The sequence below is a fragment of the Brassica napus genome, chromosome A3 (assembly GCF_020379485.1).
Source record: "Brassica napus cultivar Da-Ae chromosome A3, Da-Ae, whole genome shotgun sequence".
In the NCBI taxonomy this organism is placed as follows: Eukaryota; Viridiplantae; Streptophyta; class Magnoliopsida; order Brassicales; family Brassicaceae; genus Brassica; species Brassica napus.
The window spans coordinates 28,211,845-28,234,714 of record NC_063436.1 but is presented as its reverse complement, the minus strand read 5'-3'; the positions used below and the strand labels follow the sequence as shown (position 1 = coordinate 28,234,714).

The following is a 22,870-nucleotide window of genomic DNA, read 5'->3' as shown; positions in this document are numbered from 1 at the left end:
ACTTCACGACTGAGAAACGCCAAGGAAGGAAACCACACCGAAATCAAATCTCACAAGATCTGAACAAACAACTAGGAACCAAGCCCACCTAATCCGGAGCACCAAAAAACACAGGCCACGAACGGCATAAAGACGGATCAGAGGAATCCACAACAAACTCCACCCACTTAGATAAAATCTGAAAATGAGTGTACCACACAAGAAATCCAGAGATATGCAACACAACAAAACTCACCAGATCTAGACTTAGATTTCAAACAAAAGCTTTGTGACTAGACCACACCGTGAATCGTTAGATCCAGAATTTTTATCAAAAATCTACAACAGATTCGGAGTTTCATTGATTTGACCGAAACATATCTCTCAAGATTGAGTCTCTGTTACGAACCGAACTGGAAATAAGTAAAAAGGAAGACAACCAAGGATTGGGACTGGCGATGGTGCTGAACGAGCCACCACGCGCCGGTCGTCGGAGCTCGCGCGTTAAAATAAGGTTCAGAGGCAAAGAGAGAAGACAATGAAAATTATCTCATATCAAGGATAATTTACTACGTCAAACAGTAATACAATTAATTAATTTATTGTTTGAATTAACTAGCGTATCTAAAACTCGACCGACCTCAGAAGGCAACTAGATTTGCGAATGAATCTAATAACAATTACACTCACATGTCGTTCACTTTAACTTCGTCAAAGTCATGCTAAGAAAAGTCCACATCATGAAACGTCCAAGTAAGTCTATTCGTGGAGAAGTCACAAGCCTCTGTTACATAAGTCTAACTCACAGCCTTGTGACTCTAATCTATTCGCTTAGCTTTTTAACTGCAGTAGAAAGGCAGCTCCTAGTCTTAGGCAGATAGTCTTAACTACGGTTAAAATATCTAACCAAACCACGGTTAACCATTTTACTACATAAAGCTCTGCAGGTGAATGACCAAACATCAACAAAAAAAAACACAAAACTCTTTCACCTCCGACAAAACATGATCATCGGAGAAACTCGCCGCACGTACCCAACGGTGGAGATACCCACATGGACTGTCTCCGAAGATTTTACAACGTCGGAGCTTTTCTCTCCGGCGATGAACAGCCCGGACTGCAGCATGCTCGAAGCTTTAGCGGCGTTGCAGCGTTATCTCCCGTCTAACGAACCGGATCCGGATTCTGACCCGGATCTATTCGGTCCGGACTCTCCCATCGACGCTTACTCCTGCGATCATTTCCGCATGTACGACTTCAAAGTCAGGAGGTGCGCACGTGGCCGGAGCCACGACTGGACGGAGTGTCCGTACGCTCATCCCGGAGAAAAGGCTCGCCGGAGAGATCCGGCGAAGTACAACTACTCCGGGACGGCTTGTCCCGATTTTCGCAAAGGCGGTTGCAAGAAAGGGGACTCGTGCGAGTTTGCTCACGGAGTTTTCGAGTGCTGGCTTCATCCCGCTCGTTACCGTACTCAGCCGTGCAAAGACGGCGGTAACTGCCGTCGGAGAGTTTGTTTCTTTGCTCACTCGCCGGATCAGCTTAGGTGTCTCCATAACCGGAGCCCCGACCGGGTTGATTCCTTCGACGTATCGTCTCCGGTTCGTAGAGCGTTTCAGCTCTCGGTTTCTCCTGTTTCTGGCTCGCCGCCGATGAGCCCAAGGGCTGACTCGGAGACTCAGTCACTGAGTCACTCTGTCGTGTCGTCGTTTAGGAACTTGCAGTTTGAGAAGGTGAAGTCATTTCCTTCGTCTTACACTAATCCGTTACGATGCTACCAATCCGGATTCGGGGCACCAAGAGGATCCATATTGGGTCATGGGTTTCAGAGTCTTCCTACAACCCCGATCCGACCCGGAAATATGGATGTTTGGGATAATGGTTTAGAGGAAGATCCTGCAATGGAGCGGGTCGTGGAGTCGGGTCGTGAGCTACGTGCAAAGATGTTTGAGAAGCTGAGCAAGGAGAATTGCATGGATCGGGTTGAACCGGATCAGGATCAGAACTCGGGTGAAGCTCCTGACGTCGGGTGGGTATCTGAGCTGGTGATGTAAGAAAAAAAAAGCCCGACCCGTACCTGGATATCAAAAATCACATTGATAAGCCAGGAGATCTAGAAGTGTGTTCATATTATTATTTACTAATTTCGTATTATCCGGTAATAATAATTAAATATGGATTTTTGTGGAGGATTTTGAGAAGAGTGTGTAATCTCGATGTATAGATTTTAATTATGGATTAATAATATATCTATTATCGTATATATGGTATCGTGTTTATTAAGAATATAATGTTAAATGTAACCAGCCTACTTGTTATTATTCAATGAATAATGCTAATTATTTTTGGTCAACATTTTCATTTTCTGGAAATGTAGTTACACAATAACTAATTATTTTGGTCAACATTTTCATTTTCTGGAAATGTAGTCACACAATAACTAACTAGTTGTATCAGGTAACTGTAACCTTCTAGCTAATCAACATAATGAACAAGAGTTCTAGGAACATAATGGAAACAAAAGCTATTCCATTTAGCCAAGGTCAAGATGTCTTGGATTATAGGTGTTGCTTCATTGATTTACTTCTTGCTTTCGTCCTTGTGTTGATGAATGATCCAAGCTCCTGATTAGTTTCACCAAATCACTTAGAAAAATCACCTTCTTATATACAAGTTTAAGCTGTTGCGTTTAGCTATGTAACCTATGTTCAAGATGTCTTGGGTTATAGGTATTTTGCTTCATTGATATTAACTTCCTGCATTTGTCCTTCTCTTGTTGAATGATCCAAGCTCCTGATTTGTTTCACACAATCACTTAATTAGAAAAATCACTTTCTTATATGCAAGTTTATTCATTTGTTGAATAGCTAACCTAACAGCATGGTCCTAGGCGAGTTGATAAGTTCGATTCCAGAGCTTTTTTAGAGCCGAGGAATGCCTTCTTTATTTAGACTAGTGGTATTCCGGCGCTACGCGCCGGGTTTGTATATTTTTTTCTTAAATAAATTTACAATTAGAATTTTAATAGTAAACAAAATATTTAAAATTTCAGGGAAGTTCCACAAACATGTAAATAGGATTTCGATAGAGAACACTACCCCCACCAAAAAACTATAAAGCTCCCATTAACAACCAAATGAAAACAAAAAAAAAGAGAAAAAAAAAATCGATCTTACAAAAAGAAAGATGTAAATTGTATCACAAAATTAAATGATACAAACTTCTATCATTTATTTGTAAATGATACAAAAGATAGATCCACCAAGATCGTACGTAGTCTGCCAAATATAACTTAATAGATGGTCTCTCTAGGATAACAAAAAAAAAAGTTAATTACGATATGGTAAGGTTAATACTGGAGTCTAAAGCCATGAACCTGCTGCTGTTTTTAAAATGTGTGGGATTGGTAGTGTTTCGGTTAGAAGTTTTGGGTTAAGTTCGGGTATTGATCGGCTGTATTTCATAGTCCCGTTAACAGTGTTGTGTTTTAAGTTTTTTAAAGTGTCATTCATTTGGCTTTGCCAATTGTGGGTGACCCTTTTTGTAGTGGAAAACTATGTTGTTAGTTTTTTGGTCTCTTATGCTCTAGTGGTTTGATAAATAACTTGTCTGTCAAGTAATATGTGAACCTTTAACTTATTTTGTTTCAGCGAATTGATGTATAATATCATATTTCTTTGACTGTTTTGAAGCATTTTACAGTGGATGTGCAAGTGCCTGTTCACATCATCCCATCTGCTAAGCTGATTGTAAACCGGACTGCTTCTGAAGACTATAAGGAAGCTCATGGGATACACCAGTGGCGGAGAGACGACCAAGAGTTGGTTTCCAACATTTATTTGTTCAAATAGCTCACAAAGGTTGATTTGTTTTCTTTCTTTTCTCAATTACAATGCCCTTTATTTTCTGATTGAAATTTTGTGAATGAAGTTACAAAAACATACAAAAAATATATTTTTGCATTGAACTTTTAAGAAAAAGAAATATATATATAGCCTTCGACATCATTTTTACTCATATATCTTCTACAACTTCAAAAAACCAACTACCAAAAGAAACCAAACTCCTAAGAAAAGAGTGAGCAAATTTGGTGGAGAAAACAGATAAAAAAAAACATCCAAAGTAAAGTAAGCAGCTTGCTCCTGCACTCAGCATGCGATTCAGCATGTGCTCGCAACTTCTGCAACACCTTTTGGTGATATCTCTTCAGCCACTTCTGCTATCACACTGGTTTCCTTAGATTTGTCTTTTGGTGTTGCCTTTTTGTCACTGGCAGTAAAAGATTGCTGAAAGATAAACAATCTCCATCAGATATTTATCTAGAAAAGAGCACCACACTATGAGTTTTGTTGTTTTTACCTGTCTTTTATACAGCTGGTGTTTCTTTTTCCCAGTCTTTGATTATATTTTCACAATTCTCATAGAAGACAAAATCATTGAGTATGCATGTCTTGTATGCATGTCTTGCTCACATGTTCCTTAAAAAATTTGATTACTTTGACTCCTTGCTCTATCTTTACCTGCCCATTTCAAAATCCACAGAAAGTAAAATTTAATTCTTTTTCACATGACAGAGGGAGAAACTAAGAAAGGAAGACTCTCTGACCTCCTGTGTATCACGGCTATTAGTAACAGGCTTGTTCTCATCATTCTCAAGCGTAATATGCCTCAAGGAACTATTCGGAATATCTTTAACGATGTGACACTTAACAGGGAAGCAACCAACCCACTTGTCCTGCTGCCAGCACTCCGCCATCTGGTTCTAATCAACTGGTCATACCATCTCCGCTAAACCAACAAACTGCCCACTTGTGTTTACCTGTTACAAAAAAAAATCATTTCATTTATATCTAAATCGGAACCAAATCAAAACAACCAAACTTTTGCCATATTTCACTTACAGAGAAGATGAGAAAAACAGGGCAGGAGGACTTGTCTCCAGCTGCTTTGTTATACGCAGCGTTAAGCTTCTTGTTGCCATTAGAGGTACTGGACCACACATTATATTTGATGCTTTTGTGAATATCATCTTCGCTATACGATTTGATCACAAAGAGCTTCGCGTTGGTGTAGGTATTAGAGAAAAAATCTTTCTTGTTGTATTCCTTTGAAAAAGTACTAACCCGTTACACTTTGAGCACAAAGCCTTCCTAGAAAGCGAGAGCTTCTTCGTTGTCCCGAGATAAAGATCCTCAAGGGAAACCTTCAGAGGGTGAACAACATCTTCACCACGCCTCTGCCTCTTTCCACGGCTCCTGCCACCTAATCAAAACAAAAAAAAATCAAACCTTTATCATCTATTCAAAAGTCAAAAACTCTTCTCAGATTGGGAGATGAGAGACTAACCTCCGAAAGGGTGTCCACCACCACCACCAAAGAAAGAGGAGAAGATATCAAAGGGGTCATGACCACCGCCTCCACCACCCATTCCTTCCTTGAGCGCATCCTCACCGTACAGATCATAGATCTCACGCTTCTCCGCTTCGCTGAGAACCTCATAAGCCTGAGCTAGCTCCTTGAACTGCACAGAGACGAAACCAGTTAACCTAAAGCTCGCGAATTTCAGATCTAATTACGAAGATCTAATCGATCGGACAAATCTAAAGAAGGAAAAAAAGAGTGAGATGGAATGAAATCATTAAGAACGTATTGATTGTGTAGAATTGGCTCGATTACTACTCTGTTTCTTTGCTTTTCAATTGGAGAAGACGAACTGGTAGAGGTGAAGCGAAGCGTCATCCTTCGACGGGTTTCTTTGTGTGTTTTGTGTCCAGTTGGGCCAATTTAAAAAACAATTGTGAGGCCCGTCTGACGTGGACGATTAACTGCTTTTGATTGGGCGAATATTTTTGAGGACGTAGCGTTCTCTGGATACAGAATATGCTGCTTTTAGTATTGTGATAATAAAGACCACTTTACACTTATTTTTCTTAATCCAGTATATATAATTTTGCTATTAATGAATAATGAAAATAGTTTTTTTTTGTGCTGAAACACGAACTGTTCAACGTTGAAACATATCGTTTCATGAGTTTAATTTGACTGAGTTTAAAAGCTTGAATGTGTAATTAGTAACGATTTAACTGATTCAACAAATGTAAAGTAGTGCTTGGGAAAATCATTCGATCTGACATTATCCAATACAACCAATACCATTTAGGTATAACATAGATAAGAAAATGACATTGACCAATACAATTCGTCCAATATCACTAAGAAAAGACTGACCAAATCAGCACTATGATAAAAAAAAAACTAATTAGACAAAAACCAAAAAAGGAAGGATGCAAGACTGCGTTTGATATAATAGGAGTCGGTGATTCTTTTGGTAATTCCGTAAATTATAAAACTTGAATTGTTTTGTTGAATAGTAAAAGTTAGTAACGTGCAATGTTTAAGAAAACGAGTAATCACAATTAGTAACATATTTGGTATTTTGACCTTTGGAATACTAAGGCAAAATACAGATTCAGAATGAAAAATTTGTGATATACTCTTTACTAATGTTGAAAACGACATATGAGTCCAATGTTAGGTATCACAATTAACATTTTTTTAAGTAACATACATATAATTAAATGAAAAATGAAATGTTTATATGGGGAACCGGCCAAATCTGTAATCAGCGAATTAATAGATTTGTGTAGGGCAATTAGCCCACAATCTCGACTCTAATGTCAAAAAGAAAAACAAATTATAAAGCATTTATTTAAACATCTACCTCTATAAATATTTAAATCAATTTTTTTTTTGACAAATCTACGTACATTGCATAGGTCTATTCGCAAGAATTCGCAAGAGTCTATCACTTTTACATGGAGAATGTGAATTTTTGATATGGACGATGAAATTCATGAAGACCCTACGTATCTCAGAGGTAGTGTGTACAATAAACTGCTCACAATTAGTGAAGATGATGTCTACGCCAACAGAGTGGCATGTTTTCACTACATACATGGAAGAGTTTTTACGATGTAAAATACCTCTCCATCTTCACTATTCAACACATTCTAATGGCACAAAACACAATGGTGAACAAACTAGTATGAAGTGCTAGAAATCAGCCTTCTACTATGGTTTATGTTGATTCAGTTTTCTCGAAATGACTCTTGTCTTCAAAATCTGCTTAGTTCAATTTACTTTTTGTTGAAAAAAAAAAATCTATGTACATTGCATATCTTCGTTATTTTTGTTATGAGAGACTATTATGATATAGAAACGTAAACGTATAATTGGAGCAAACAAAATACTGAAACGGGGTCGACTTGGCTATTGGAAAACAACCGAACAAATTACAAGTTGATCTAAGTTATCCAACTCCAGTTAAATATTATGCCTATATTGCTTTTACAATCGAAAACTTTACTAGTGGAATGAACAAGACATACCCGTATGGTTATGATCAAATGGTAGACGAAATCTGTAAATGTTTAAAAACACTTTTTTCAATATTCAAATCTCTCTAGAAACAAAATTATAGTTATATAAAAAATTTTGATTCAAGTTTGACTCAGTCAGCTACCTAGTAATCTGGTAACTGATGATCCCGCTATGCGCAACATTAAGTCCCTTTCAAAAAGGCCAACTAAATCAACCGATAAAATATTATATTCAAACATAACTAAATCAACAATTCGCTTCATCACAAAAACATTTACAAACTGTTCTTACAATTAATGTTTTGTGAAGTTTCATAAAAGAAAAAAACAAATGAACCTTCAAAATCAAATTTTAACTCAAACAAATTAAAGAACACATCAAAAATAAAACATAAAATCATTTAAAGATAAGACCATCAAATAAGATCAACCAAACCTTGATTTATTTCTCTCACTACCTTGCCGTTGGTCCATACGTGTTGTTATCTCCAAAAGTAAGCGAAACCGACCCCGACGAGCTAATATAGTCACTGATGCTATAATTTCGAACCGGAGTAGTCTTCCTGTTCTTCTCTTCCTTCTCAAGCAGGCTCTGTGGCTCACGAGCTAGCTCGGCGGCTAAGCACTGTTTCAGATCAGACACAATCTGGTTCATCGTTGGTCTGTGTACTCCTCTGTCTTTGACGCAAATCATTGCAATCTCTACGAACTTCCAAGCCGAGTTTGAGGAGAAGTCACCGTGAAGCCGTGCGTCCACAACGCCGTCTATGTCTCCAATTTCGAGGAAAGGCTCAACGTAGTGGACAACGTTCATCTTGTCACCGTCGTCGGTTTTCATGATTGATCTCTGGCCGGTTATGATCTCAAGAAGGACGATTCCGAAACTGTACACGTCGCTCTTCTCGTTTAGCTTAAACGTGTTGTAGTACCTGTGGAAAAAGATGATATGGTAAATAAATGATTAAACCGGATATAACCGCATGGCCGGTTCTCGGCAAAGCCGATTAAACATTTGGCCGGTTCTGGGCAAATCCGAATTAAACATCGGCCTTAGTCCTCTAAAAGTTTTGAAAAAATTACATTGGCCCCCTAAAAAATATTTAATGCCTCCAAACTTATAAAAAAAAAATTTAGTTGAAATTTTTAATAAATAGTTTGTGGCTCCCTAAATCTCATGGCCGGAACAGGTCAATTAACTGAACCGGTAATGTGTAAATAGGAAACGTACTCTGGATCAACGTAGCCGGGAGTGCCCATGACTGCAGTCACAACGTGGCTAAGATCGTCCTCAGGGAAGACTTTAGAAAGACCAAAATCAGCAATCTTGGCTTCCAAGTTATCGTTTAATAGAATGTTTGCTGTTTTAACATCTCTGTGTACTATTGGTGGTCTGCATCCATGATGCAAATACTCCAATCCTGCCAAGAATAAAACAAAACCAGGTTTTAGAACTGAACCATACCAAACCAAATTTGAAATCTCGGTTTAGTTTTGGAAGATTTAGAGATCAACCTTGCGCAGAGTCTATGGCTATATGGAGTCGCTTCTCCCAGCTAAGATCCTCAGCATTCTCGCTTGAAAGATAGTCTTGCAAGTTGCCGTTGGCCATGTACTCATAGATGAGAGCCATACCGCGACCATCATCGCAATATCCAACAAAAGAGGCTAAGTTCCTGTGATGTACTGTCAAAAGAAGCTCTGCCTGCATAACATTTTTACGAAAAACAATGTTTCTGATGTTCATTTTATTTTGGTTACTAATGTTTTTTTTTGGTGTCTTTATAAGTACCTCAACTTGGAACTCTTTGGAAACTTGAGATGATGATGAAGATGATCCTCTAGTTTTTCCAAATGAAGAATCATTGATCATCTTCACGGCAATTTCAGTCCCATCCTCGAGGGAGCCAAGGTAGACTATACCAAACCCTCCTTTACCGATCACTTTATCGAAGTTGTTTGTAATGCTAGAGACTTCGCTGTAAGTGAACCTTCTCTTCCCTGAAGGCAGGAGCGGTCCTGAATAGGCTCCTGAATCCACTAGAAAAATTAAACACTCCTTTTCTTTCAGCAACATTTATCGACTGTGAATTGAAGTTAAATGACCACAATTACCTATTCTTCTTTCCCTTCGAATAATGCATATGATAACCAAGGCAGCAATGAGAAGGATCAGTAACGTGGATACAACTATTGGCACAATGATGTTGTTCCCATCCCGACATGAACGTGAGTGACAAATGTTTTGTTCATCCACACTAGAAACATAGAGGAAATAAACAATGGTAAGAGACTGATAACACTATGGTTCAGTGTTTTTGAGAAGAAAAATGTTACATGAGTGCAAGTCCACCAGCCTTTGATTCTTTCCTAAGAGCTTTTGGGATAAACCCAACAAACTTATTTCCTTTCAAATTTCTGCAACACAAATCAGAGAAAATCATTATTGATTGTTTGTCAAAACGAAGTCTTAGTGTGATCAACTCACAGGTACTTCAACTGTTTTAGATCAGCCAAAAACTCCGGCACAAATCCTCTTAGGTTGTTGTTAGATAAATCCCTGGGAAAAACAATGCAACACCTCTCTTAGTCTTTATAGGTAATGGTGGAAAGTGTGTATGGATTGTATACTTACAATGACTCGAGATGTGATAAATTTCTAAATGACAAGGCTATTGGTCCTTGTAATCCGCTTGAGCTAAGATTCCTTCAGGTAGAAACAAACTAATCCTCAGCAAAACTTTTTTCTAGCGAAAATTAAGTTTTGTTTTGGCTGAAAAGAAGGACTTACAAGGACTTGATGTGATGGTTAGAATCGTTGTAGATGCATCCAACACCTTCCCAAGGGAATAGTCTTGGGGAGCAAGGATCACCAGTCCAAGCCTTTTGCACTTTATACGTTGATCTTATGCCTTCCATCGCGTAAACTGCATTAACAGGAAAAAATGGAAAACTCTGAGCCTCAGTTGATAGCAAGGTTCAGTAATCTTACAAGTATAAACAGGGTCTGCCCTGAGATTTTGAGGGTAGATGATTTAATAAAAATTTCAATAAAAATATTTTTTTACAAATTTGGTACTATGCATATGAATTTTTTTTCAAGAAATTTGGGGACCATAGGCGAATATTTCATTCGGTTTTGCCCAGGACCGACCATGAGTATAAATAAACATACCTTCTTCAGCTATGGTGGGAAACTCATCAAGAGATTGTGCTGTAAAGATCTCGATAGCATTAAGTATAGGTGGAAGTGTTGAATCCGATGCCTTCTGGACGGAGATCCAATGATCTTTCCCGGTAAAAGCTCGCGAGTTAGACAACGTCATTGAATACTCAGGAGAAGGGTTGAAAGCTCCTGAAACAGGCGAACCGTTCCACATAATCTTGATTTTTCTGCTCTCATCCCTCTTGAGACTCTCGAGTTCTGCAAAGTAGAGGTAAGCATAGAACCTAGCGTCTGGATCATCTGATGTCCACGACAACTCCAATGGTTCGTCGTCGCTTTTAGGGTAAGCAGCTGTCTTAATAACTTCATCTGGTGGCTTAAAACCAGACTGAAAGATATCTATATAGCCAGTCGTCGTGGTTGTGTTCCAAGAGGGTTGAGAGTAGGGAGACCAAATACGATCATACACATCCTTCTGGTACCGTCCTGTTCCGTTTACAAACCCTGTGTCGTATCTTTGATAGAGCACCAAGGACACGTTCCTTCCAAACTCAGTGCCGTAGATCGAGCTGTTCATTGGCCTTAGCTCCAAGGCTGATATGAAAGGAGTTCCTTTATCTTTGTTCACAAGGCAGACGTATACTGCGTCTGACTCCGCGAATGTTAGTATCTCTTTGATGACGTTCTCAGAAGCGTTTCTGAACGTTACCGTGGACCAGAAGTTAACGTTTACGTAGAGGTCAAACTCAGGTAAAGCTTTTTTACCGTCGTAGTTTCCGTACATGAAGGAAGCTCTGATGAGGTAGAGGTTCCCTTTTCCATCGGAAGGTGTTAAGGTGTAGCAGTTTCTGTTTCCTTGAGGGAATGATCTGACGTCAGCGAGCGGGAACGGCAGAACCGGGTTGGCCGGGTAACCGTATTGTTCGGACACGTTTGCGTTGACTCCAGAGTTGATGTAAGGTGCGTCCCATGTGTAGCTGATACCAGTGTCAGTGTCTACGTAGTTTATGTTAGGGGGTGATCCACAATCTATGCTGATGAAGCCTGAATGATCAGGAGAAGAGAGTCAAGGACCATTATTAATTTTCTAAATCGAGATTTCAGTTACAACTTTCTCAAGTTTTATCAATAATCAGAATGCGGTTTTAGCCAAAATGCAACCTGATGATCTAAAGAAACTTTACTTTGTAATAATTACAAGTTGTAAACCCATCTTGTCTGAAGATGGCTTCATTTTCAAATCTAGAGAGACAGAAAATGAGGAAGATAAGACGCACGAACCTGCTTGGCCTTGGCCATGAACAACAATGGCAATGGCAATGACGCCAAAAAGGATGAGAAAAACAGAGTGAGCTCCCATGTTCTTCTCCGTTTTCTAAAGAGCTTAGTTCATCATCGTCAGAAAAAAAAACAGGACTAAGATAACACATAAACACAAGAATACCCCAAAGTACAAAAGTCTACGCCCTGCTTTTTTTTCTGTATAATATGAAGTGCTGCTGCTCACGTCTCAAAAACAAAAGAAAAAAAAAGTGGCCGAGGCATAACATAACGTTGTAATACAGCTGTCAACAAATTACAAGGGAAATCAACAACTAACCATGATATATTATATTAACTCCAATGATATGATAGGACAAAGCCAACATTGGACATAGCCGACAAATAGACCACAAGCATCAGAGGCAGTAAGTATCTTATTTAACCACTTAACTGTAGTGAATGAGTACTTTTGACTTGGGTGATTTTTTTTTAAAAGATTTTTTTAGAACTAATAGAACTAAGCTTGATCTTCTACTAGCAGCTGCTTTGGAGTTTCGGGATCATGGGAGGATGAGCTCAAAGGGAATGAAGATAGCTCTAGGTAGTCAAAGTCCTCGGTGATTCCCGCCTGAATATATGAAAACCCATCTGACTTAAGTCTTCTCTTTGATGCTGGCAAATGTTAAAATCTAGAATTGATAATAAGATGTAGAAGATACCTCCGTGTATAGATGTTCCAGTTGTTCCTTGGCTTGGGGGAAGTTGTTTGAACACCATTGTCGCAATGTGAAGATGTTATCTAAGTAGGTTTGAAAGTGTCACACGTTAGGGCATTTGGTGAAAAACTGTGAACATTTTAAGCTGAAAAATGTATTTCAAAGTTTTAGAAATGAGAAACCTGTCCATCTGTTAGCCGATTGGTGAGCAACTTCAATTGCAGCCCCTGTCAAAATTAGAAGAGATTATACACATTGATACACATAGTTTATAGCACAAGATGTCTTGCTATTTTCTGATCAACGAAAGCCATAGGAGAGAACAGAAAAGAAAATATAAAACTTACTCATTGCCTCTAAGGTAGCTGGATCGTTATCAGCAAACTGCACCATCTCGTTCTGCATAACACGATGGAGAAAAAACTGTTGGCGGCTCGCTAAACATGTGAATACCTCTATGCAAAAACATATAGCCTATATTGCAATCTGTCTGACCTTGAGCTCTTTGTGTTTCTTCTCAATATCTTGAAGTTGCGCCAAAGCCTCTGTTCGTTCCTCCTGCAGAGACAGAAGATCAATTCTGGTGAAAAGATGATTCAAGCATTTGCATAATTCTTCAACACATGAAAAATACTTACTGATTCCTCCCTTCCCTTCTTTAAAGCATCACACTGATCAACAAGTTCCGCAAGCTTTTTATTACTACCCTGAAGATCAGATTCAAGTTTCTGGCGAACACTCCTAAGCTGTAGGTTCGGAACAGATTAAAGCATAAGAAAAGGATCTACACATTCTGTGAAACTCAAATTAACATGAATCTTTACAATAGGATTGAGAGGAGTGGATCACCTGATTGCCGGCACAGCTGGGAAGGCTCCAAAAGTAGACCTTCATTTGCATAATAATCAACACAGTTAAGCAATGTATAAAAGGCAACACACAAACAAAGATAAAAGATGTTAAAGAAGAGTAAAAGCTACTCACAGAGATGCCAATCTTGTCCTTGGCAACAAGATCATCATCGACTAAGCTCTGGATAACATCTTTCACCGACTGGCTAATCACACCCTTCTTAGGCCCCATCTTCTCAAGCTCCTTTAGCTGAGAAAAACATATTCAGAGGATCCATAAGTTACGTTACTACAACTCTATAGAGAGATGAAAAATCAAAGGCGTTTGAAATTAACGAAAGCTCACAAGGAAGAAGTCTTGAGAGTCGTAGAAGATCTGAAGCATCTTCTCGCGCTTCTCCTCCAACGAAAGCCCCCTTTTCTTCGACTGATAAAGAGTATTATCAACAACAAACACCGATTCAGTTGAAACGAAGAGATCCAACAATGTCTCAAATCTAAATACTCAGATTCACCAACTAACACTGAGTCTACACTAACGAGTACCAAAGATGGTCAGGAGCAGACCAAGTGTTTGCGAAAATTCCTCAGAGAAAATATGGGATCAAAGTTCGTCAAGCGTTAAGAGAAATCAACATCGGGATTGTAAACAATTCAAACAAATATGGATCGAATCAAACTTTTAGAACGACAAACAAAAAAAGTTATCGCGAATCCGAAAGCACAGGCTAAGCTCAGTGCAGTGTAAATATGGTTCACAGATTCGCCGAGATATCACTTCATCTACTCACGAATCACAGAGATTGTTATATTAGTTAGCGGAAGATGATCAGATGTAGAATCGAAGGATTTTACCATGACGATCCGTTGTTCGTGATGATGAATGAAATCTGAGACTCTGCTTACACCTTTCTCTCCTCTCTCTGGAAAAATGTTGGAAATGAAAATTGTTGAGGAAGCCTCCAAATACTTTGGGCGGGCTTTTTTTCCCTCGCCTTCTATCAATCAATAACAAAAAGATTTAATCAGATTAATTCTTGAAAAATTCTCTAGGATAGTTTTTTTAAAAAAAATTCACAAAAATAACTTTCAATATGAAGAAAATGATCAAAATAAATTTTATTTAAGGGTAAAAAATGTATTTTTATCTTAAAATTAACTAATATAATAGATTTATGGTTAAGAGTTAAAGGGTGGAGTTTTAGAGATATGGTTTTAAATTTAAAAAATTAAAATAAATATTAAAATTTTCAAAATAAAAAAGACTATTTTGATCATTTTCTTTTTTTAAAAACTATTTTTGTGAGAAAAATTTAAAAATGTCTATTTAAGAGAATTACCCTTAATTCTTTAACTTTTTTTTTTTTGATAAAATTCACTGCTTTCTATTTTTTTTTGTCAACAAGTTTCTAATTTAACATTTGAGTGTTTACTCAGCTGATGACAAAACATAATTACTCTTTTGAAGTTTGATTTTTCTCTTTTCGCCATCTACGAACGTGCATGATAGTAAGTCAACGCAACGCATAGTTGACCGACAATACATGAACGGAAAGTGATAGGACGAGCAGCACGTACTAGTAACCGATTAGATTTTACCCAAAAGGAAAAAGAGTTTCAAAAGAAATACAAAAGATGATAAATATATGTGAAGGAAACGAAACAGTAGAATGTTGATAAAAATAACATGCACGACGACAATTATTATTATAAGTTCCGCTCAGGGTTTTAAATTTTGACATTGAAATCCTTATATACATCGCCTGTTCGTGTTTATCAATGCATACAGGTCTGCTTCGAATCGTGAAATAACCTGCGATTAACAAAAGGTTGTTAGCAAAAGTAATCAGTTATAAATCCACAACAACCTTAAGATCCTTCTTATCCATCTTAAGCATAACTCATTTGCTAATTGTAAACTTAGAGAACTTGAAAAAAACACTATGTTTTATACTTTGAAAAATGTGAACTTTTCATTCAACACAAACATTGTTAGAAAACAAAACGATTGATTTGTTTGCGTAGTAGATAAGAGAAGAGACCTTAGAGAGCCATCTCAGCCTGTAATGCAGCAAGTTCTTCCTCCTCCGCGGTCCTCTTAGGTATAGGACGTGCTTGTTGACGCCCTGCAGGAACTGAAGGCAATACTGTGGTCGGCTGAAGAAGCTGCTCTTCAAGCTCTGCACCTTCTAGTTCCTCGAGTTCTGCTTCTAGCTCATCCTATCAAATAGACAAAGTAGTTATCTTAGACAAAAAGATCATTCGCTTTATAATATATGATCATGTTTCGGGGTACGAGAAAGTTACCTCGTCGAAGTCAGCTGCTGCCCCGATTGGAGTAGACAATGCTTCTTGGATCTGTTTCATGTTCTCTGTCTGCTCATTGATCTCATCCATGGTCTTGTCTACATCATCGATATTTCTGTAACAAAAAAAAAAAGAGTGTTTTCGAGTTTAGGCACTACAAACGTTAAAAGCAACAAGAACAAGCACTTGTTAACAAACAAACAAAAAACACTTACGTAGCTTTCTGCATTGCTTTCATTGCAGAAGCTCCACTCCTCAAAGCATCGACAGTTTCGGTTGTTGCTTTTGCGCCTTCTAACATAATCATCTGTATGAAAACAGAGATACGATTAGGAGAAATACATTTACTACTAGAGCTGGAATCAACAAACTTAGAAGGACAATACTGATTAAGAAAGAAAATTAAAAAAAGAAAAACTAACCTGATCATGTATACGGAGCTGGAAATTGCCAAGCTGTTCGACTTGTTGCTCATATAACCTCTTCCTTTTCAAACACTGTATAGCCGCTGCACAAGATCAACAAAGCTTATAATTAGTCAAATAACCACAACAAGCTTTAGATTGTATATATGAGTAATATGCGATTAAGGTTGTTACCGCGTTTGTTCTTAGCACGAGTGTATTCTTTGGCCTTCTCAACCTCTTGTCCAGCTTTCTTCAAGAGTACCTTCTCCTTCTTCTCTAGCATCTCAAGTGTCTGCCGTGAACGAACAAACGTTACAATAAACAAGTAACAACCAAGGGAAAGTAAATACATCAAAGGAACATAAACAAAACTTAGATCAATTGTCTTCCAACAGAGATGGTTTGGAGTATCAACTATAAGTCTCTAATACATACAAACGAATAAACGGATTTAAAGTGAAAACGAGACAAACAGTAAAGAGCTCAGTTAAACCGACAGATGGACTGATTCAGACCGAAGATATATGATGATACCTCGTTAAGTTTGTCTAATGTCTGGAGAGCATTCGTCTCCGGCTTTGGTTTCCCGAACAGCCGATTCATCATGATTACTTGAAGATCTTGCTTAATTCACCGGCTCTGAATAAAACCACACTTCGATCTCTTCTACCTCCACCCAATCGATTGAAGATCGCTATAAATTGGTAAATTATAAAAATAAAATTAGCCCTAACTGTGAACGGATGGTAGATCTATCGTCAAGGTATTGACTAGACCACGAGGATTTGATTAGAGAAGATGGGATATGGAAGAGATTCAAATACCTGGGAAGATCTTAGGATGTTCTGTTCTTCTGCGTTTGTGTTCGTTCGCAAAAGATTAAGATCGAAGGAAAGAACTTTCCTTTCTATTTCACACGCGTTGATGCTAATTCGTGATTACACATGTCCGGTTTTAATTGGTTGTCTTACATTTATATAATATATATATAGATATTCATAAATTATGTATAATATAATATATTTAGTTTTGGAAAACAAAACGGACAAATAACTTATGTGTTCTTCAATTTGGAGTTGTACAATTAAACATAACCAATATTTTTTTGAATTATGTAATTAAAATTTTACAAAAACTAAATAATAATAAATTTTTCATTGAGTTATAAGTTCTTAAGTCTTTTTGTAATTTATACTTAGTAAAAACAAAAGATAAAGTTATTTTAGATAATGATATATTGTCGAGGCAATTGAAGAATAGTAAATAAAAAACAAAATTATTTTTTTATAGATATTTTCTTTTTATCTATATGGTTTGTGATAAATATAAAATTAAGAAACTGATTTTTTAAATGAGTGAGCGTGACACTTAAGAAACTGATTTCTTAAATAATATTAGAGATGCGGAATTTGCGAAATTTGTGTAGATTTACTATATTCTTATGCTAAGAATGCTATTGAAGATTCGAGGAAAAAAAATTCTTGGAAAATGTGTTGGATTCAAATACTACGATCAAGATTATGTCTATATTTTAATTAGTTAGAATTATCTTAAAGATTTTTAATAGTTGATTACTTATTTGGTTTCCATATAAATAGGTTTTTTATACCTAGAGTTGCATGAAGTACTGATTGATTAATAAAAAAAGTTTTCTTGAAGAGGTTTTTATAAACTACTGAAAAAAGTATTCTCAAATCCTAAAAAAAATTTGATGAAACACTCAAAAAAGTTTTCTTAGAATCAACGGATCTTAGTGTAGAAGTCTTTCTAATCGGTGGTGGCGTGGTGGCTCAAGCTGGCGATGTTGAGCTTGGTGGAGAAGCCATCGGTGGTGGCGTGGTGGCTCAAGCTGGCGATGGAGTTGGTAGTTGTGGTGTTGTTTGTTGGTGGAGAAGCCATCGGTGGTGGCATGGTGGCTTGAGCTTGTGATGAAGCTAGAAAAGGCGGTGTTGTCGTTGGTGGAGAAGTCGTTGTCGTTGGTGGAGAAGTCGGTGTTGTCGTTGGTGGAGAAACCATCGGTGGTGGCTATCATGTGCTTGAGTCTATACAGAAGTATATCTGGCCAAGTTTATGCAAATTCGACAAAAAAAAAACATGGTAAAACCTACCTTTGATTTTGTTATCTATTAATTATCTTTCAGGTATGAACTGCATTACCAAATGATTACTTTGGAAAGGTATGTATCATATACACACACATTATATAATTGTGAAAATTTCTTGCCAAGCGGAATTTGATATTTAGAGGAATAAATGAAAAACTTTGTCAAGATAACAATTAGGCTCTATTGAGATGATTGTAGAATTTGACTTGGTAATTCAAGATCATATTATATGCATTCAAAGTCGATAAATTCAACATCATTATCTTGGCTATAATATTTAGAATGAATGTATATCTCTTTTAGCTCATAATGTTCAACTTTCCATCGTAGAAGTCATTAAAGGGACAAAATATTTTTCTGTCAGTCTTGATTATAAACCGGATGTGAGCCATCAAGAACAAATAACTTTAATAATACGATGTGTGAATCTGTCAAACAAAAAAATAAGAGTAAAAGAGTATTTCTTAGAGTTTGTTAAGGTAGATGACACATACAGATTAAGACTTTTTGAAAATTTGTTAGATTCTCTAAAGTCTCTTACTTTTGATGTTGGTAATGTGAGAGGTCAAGGTTATGATAATGGTTCTAGTATGAAAAAAAAAACATCAAGGTGTTCAGAAACGATTTTTTGATATAAATCCAAAAGCATTGTATATGCATGTGCTTGTCATAGTCTTAATCTTGTGGTTAGTGATTTGGCTCATTCATGTGTAAAGGCTATTTCATTCTTTTGAATTTTACAGCACATATATGCCTTGTTTTTTTGGTTCTAAAAAGAGATGTAAGATTTTACTTGATCATGTTCTTTTTTTACAGTGAAATCCTGATACAATACTCGTTGGAAGAGTCGGATCAAGAGTGTCAAAGCAATCAGACTTCAAACTCCACAAGTAAAGTCAACTTCATTGGAATTATATGAATCATGTGATAATGCTATGACAAAAAGTGATGTTGAAAGCTTAATCTTGGCATTTGATAATTTTGAATTCTTACTTGGCATGGTCATTTGGTATGAAATTTTGTTTGCTATTAATTCGGTGAATAAAAACTTACAAGCTAAATCTGTCTGCATTGATAATGCTTTGAAACAATTAGAAGGTGTAGTTTTCTTGGAGAAGTTTAGGCATGAAGGGTTTGCCTCTAGTTTGAGTATAGCTCAAAATATTCTTCATGATATGGATGTTGATCATGTTTTACCAAATAAGCGTCATATCTATAGGAAAAAATAATTTTATGAAACTCGGTTAGATGAACTAACTGGTGAAGATGATTTTAAAGTTAATTATTTTCTAGTTGTGGTGGACATGGCAATAAATTTAGTCAAGAACAGATTTGATCACATATTGAATTTTAAAAATGCTTTTAGATTCCTATTTGATTTGAAAAAATTAAAGGTGTTAGATGAAAGTGAACTACTAGAACGTCGTAGTAACTTTCACAAAGCTTTTTCTCATGGTAATTCTTTAGATGTTGATTTAAATGATTTTTATTCTGAATTGAGAATCTTGCAAATTACTTTACCTGATGTGCCTATGGAACCTAGTGAAGTTTTTGAGTTTCTTGAAAGTGTGGGTTGTTATCAAAATGTTTCAATTGCTTATCGCATTTTTTTCACCATACATGTGTTTCAAGGAAGATTGAATGGTTTAGCTATTTTATGCATTGAAAAGGATGAAAAAGACATGTTAGAAGACATTGATTTCGAAACTATTATTTATGATTTTGCTTTGAGTAAAACTCGAAAGAACCGTTTCTTACTATTTTTTTTATGTTTTAGATGGCTACTGTTTTCTTTGCTTTTCAGATTCAAGAAATATGTGCAAGTATGAAATCATTGGTATTGCGAGAAAGCTAGGAAGAAAAAGAGAAGCATAACAAAAAAAATTGATTTTATGATTTTGATGACTACATTTGTAAGACACAAGATGCAAAATCTTTATTTTATATGAAATGTTTTTCCTAGATATTATTGTTTATTATTTTAGTTGTAGTAACAGCTTTATAAGTATCATGTTTTAATATGGTGGAAAACCTATTTAAAAATTTCGCCTCAGAGCGTATTAAGTATCTAAGCCGGTTCTGATTGAAATAAGAGTATTTAAACCGAACCGTTGACAAAAAAAAAAGACTATAAACCAAACTAGTTAAAATTTGTTTTGATATGCACAGAAAATGAAGAGTTTAAGATCTGCATACATGCTACATTCGTAAATATAAATAATCAACCTCACAGGAAAAAAATATAATAACCCCAAAACAAGAAATGACGATGGTTTGATTTGGTCGATATTACAAAATGGCAATATTCAATAATCTACTGAAAAAAAACAATATTAAATAAACGAACGAAAACTAAAAAGACAGGAATCATTGGAACAAGAATCACCAATGAGCCCTACGTCTTTCGATATTCCCGACCACGGCCTCTCGGACACCAGAACATGACGGTCTCTGCCCCCGAACACCGCCATATCCACCAACACCCCTCCTCCATCCGCTTCCGGCCGCATTAATCCCCGGCCTCTGTCTCGGCGCGCTATGCGACCTAAGTCTCCCCCTAAAAGAAGTTGTATCTGTCGTAAAGTTCGAATGAAACTCTCCCGACAAGAAGCACAACTGGTGAGCATCCACCTCGGCATCAGCTTCAGCTTCTACTCCTCCGCCAGAGCAGCACACGTTTCTTGCCGGAGACCCTCCGGCGTAACGAGGTGTGCTTTGCGCCGTCGGGAACTTACTGCTGCAGTCCTCCCATTCCGGTTTAGGCATTGATAAACGCGGTGGGACACGGCCAGAGAGCGGTGAAGAGAGCGTGCGTCTAAACGGGTTGTCTAAAAAATCTGAACCTGATAAAACGGGTACTCGGATTCTATAGTGTCCGGGTCGGATCCCTGTGTCTACCTCTACTATCTTAGCTGTCTCTTCGCCGTTGTTTCGGTTTTCCAAAGATCCAGAGAATCTTTCCTGTAAAATGCTCCAAGATTTTTTACAAACTAGTTAAAAAGTTATTTCATCCTTTTACAAATTGGTTCAAAAGTTTTCATCATTGCATAAATATAATAGAATAAAATTAAAAAGTGTTAATCTGTTACACTTTTAAAAGCTTACATAAAGGTTACTGAATTATTTCTGTGACAGCTAAAAAGTTATGTAAGCATGTAGTTAAGAAATTTACATGGTTCATGCAAAAAGTATTAGCCTCTTAATCAGTTAAGGAGACTTTGTTCTTTAAAAAATGGTTTAGACGTTCTAATTTTGATTAAAATCTACCTTGATGTATCAAATGATTCAACTCTAAACCAGGTACTTAACCGACTTCAAAGCTGAGTTTAATGGGCATAAAATATGGCACGGTAAAACCGGGAAAAGTGTGTACCGTGGACTTTCTCGCCGGAGCAGTGTTTCCGATACGGCGAAGTGCTCTCTGAAACTTAACAGTGGCCTGAGCTCTAACAAGAGCCTCCATACTCCGGAGAGTGGCCGCCGCTTGCTTCCTTACCAAAAAACCTCTCACTAAAGCTTGTATCTTCACTACTCCTTTCAAAGCTCTCAACGCTTTTCTCGCCTTCAACATTAAACATTATGTAAAGTCTCAATTTTATAACAATATATTATATTAAGAAACGGTTTTGACCAAAAGAAAAAAGAAGAAACAGTTAGTAATATAAAACTAAACATATTTTTAGTACCAAGTAGCCTCTAAAGGTACATTGGATCTGCATAGCGGCACGATTTTCACGGCCGTTTCCAACACCTAGCGGACCACTCTTCCCTTGACCCGTGAGCCTAACAACCGCAGCCGCAGCTTTAGCCGCCGCAACCGCTACGTCAGCGGCAGCAGCTGTGGCAGCAGCAACCGCAACTGCATGCGCTCTACGCTCGATCTCCTCCTCCCCTGCCGCGTAGAACGACCTTAGCCACGCAGCTTCTCTCTCGGAAATGTTAGGAGGTATGGTCTCGTAGCTGTCGCATAGAGACACTCCAGCGAGCGAAGAGCGGTCAATGCGGTTAGAAATGGTGCCGGAGCCGGAGCATGAGGAAGGTTTGATTCCGAATAAACCCCTGAACCATCTCGTGGCTCGACCCATTTTTTGTCTCTCTTCACACTAGTCAATTTTGTGAGATTCTTTTTCACAATGGTGCTACTTTGGTTTCACTTGGTAAATACAATTTAAAAAACAATTAAATTTTTGTAAATGTTAAAGATACGACGAAGTATGCGTACGATTGGGACAAGCGATAGGGTCCAGTCCATTAGTGTTTTATATACTGTAAAAGTATTCGATGCTGCATAACTTATGTGTTGTCCATTGTTTTCTACATATTATGCTATATGTATATGCCTTGGAAACCCAACTTATTAACTTTGTATAAAGTTCTGATAAAAGAGAAAAGTGGCTGTAAAAACAGTGTAAAGGATAGCGTAACGCTCTTGGCCGCCTTATAAAATTATAAGCAAATAATGATAAAATAAATTCACAATAATATAACCCAAAATGTTTGGCGATATACTAACCCAAGTAAACTAATCTTATTGTAGGATAAATACATAGTGATTTAAGAAAAGTAGAAAACTATCGCTACACATCAGCTAGAGTTTTTGTGCTACCAAAAGTCCAAAAAATAGTTAGCATCGTCCAAAACTCTAAATTGTGACATATTTCATCTGCATACTACGGTTATCTATTTATTTGTTTAGAGCA

The 22,870-nt window shown here is 37.2% G+C and overlaps 5 protein-coding genes and 1 pseudogene across 5 annotated transcripts; 1 reads left to right on the top strand and 5 right to left on the bottom strand.

Moving 5' to 3' along the window:
- The first annotated feature begins 925 nt into the window (after positions 1 to 925).
- On the top strand, positions 926 to 2,334 carry LOC106389799 (zinc finger CCCH domain-containing protein 49-like). Its single transcript, XM_013830143.3, has one exon. The coding sequence runs from the start codon at positions 984 to 986 to the stop codon at positions 2,031 to 2,033; it is 1,050 nt and encodes a 349-aa protein (XP_013685597.2). The 5' UTR covers positions 926 to 983; the 3' UTR covers positions 2,034 to 2,334.
- Positions 2,335 to 4,139: 1,805 nt separating this feature from the next.
- LOC106450501 lies at positions 4,140 to 5,721 on the bottom strand (annotated as a pseudogene).
- A 1,850-nt stretch (positions 5,722 to 7,571) lies between these two features.
- LOC106389798 (probable LRR receptor-like serine/threonine-protein kinase At4g29180) lies at positions 7,572 to 11,943 on the bottom strand. Its single transcript, XM_013830142.3, has 11 exons — positions 11,803 to 11,943; positions 10,531 to 11,565; positions 10,147 to 10,282; positions 9,991 to 10,062; positions 9,844 to 9,915; positions 9,693 to 9,773; positions 9,471 to 9,613; positions 9,148 to 9,386; positions 8,871 to 9,060; positions 8,587 to 8,776; positions 7,572 to 8,287 (listed from the first exon to the last, which is right to left on the bottom strand). Exons 1-11 carry the CDS (start codon positions 11,879 to 11,881, stop codon positions 7,813 to 7,815), a joined length of 2,712 nt encoding a protein of 903 aa, XP_013685596.2. The 5' UTR covers positions 11,882 to 11,943; the 3' UTR covers positions 7,572 to 7,812.
- Positions 11,944 to 12,296: 353 nt separating this feature from the next.
- LOC106389797 (meiotic nuclear division protein 1 homolog) lies at positions 12,297 to 14,358 on the bottom strand. Its single transcript, XM_013830140.3, has 10 exons — positions 14,207 to 14,358; positions 13,698 to 13,778; positions 13,485 to 13,601; positions 13,350 to 13,388; positions 13,139 to 13,246; positions 12,996 to 13,058; positions 12,848 to 12,899; positions 12,683 to 12,727; positions 12,504 to 12,583; positions 12,297 to 12,412 (listed from the first exon to the last, which is right to left on the bottom strand). Exons 1-10 carry the CDS (start codon positions 14,207 to 14,209, stop codon positions 12,302 to 12,304), a joined length of 699 nt encoding a protein of 232 aa, XP_013685594.2. The 5' UTR covers positions 14,210 to 14,358; the 3' UTR covers positions 12,297 to 12,301.
- Positions 14,359 to 14,926: 568 nt separating this feature from the next.
- On the bottom strand, positions 14,927 to 17,034 carry LOC106389795 (vacuolar protein sorting-associated protein 32 homolog 2). Its single transcript, XM_013830139.3, has 8 exons — positions 16,890 to 17,034; positions 16,600 to 16,759; positions 16,258 to 16,357; positions 16,081 to 16,166; positions 15,874 to 15,965; positions 15,659 to 15,773; positions 15,394 to 15,571; positions 14,927 to 15,164 (listed from the first exon to the last, which is right to left on the bottom strand). Exons 2-7 carry the CDS (start codon positions 16,669 to 16,671, stop codon positions 15,395 to 15,397), a joined length of 642 nt encoding a protein of 213 aa, XP_013685593.1. The 5' UTR covers positions 16,672 to 16,759; positions 16,890 to 17,034; the 3' UTR covers positions 14,927 to 15,164; position 15,394.
- A 3,363-nt stretch (positions 17,035 to 20,397) lies between these two features.
- On the bottom strand, positions 20,398 to 22,365 carry LOC106384660 (protein IQ-DOMAIN 25). The gene is made up of 3 exons (XM_048764490.1): positions 21,857 to 22,365; positions 21,544 to 21,732; positions 20,398 to 21,131 (listed from the first exon to the last, which is right to left on the bottom strand). The coding sequence occupies exons 1-3, from the start codon at positions 22,253 to 22,255 to the stop codon at positions 20,553 to 20,555; spliced, it is 1,167 nt and encodes a 388-aa protein (XP_048620447.1). The 5' UTR covers positions 22,256 to 22,365; the 3' UTR covers positions 20,398 to 20,552.
- Positions 22,366 to 22,870: the final 505 nt, after the last annotated feature.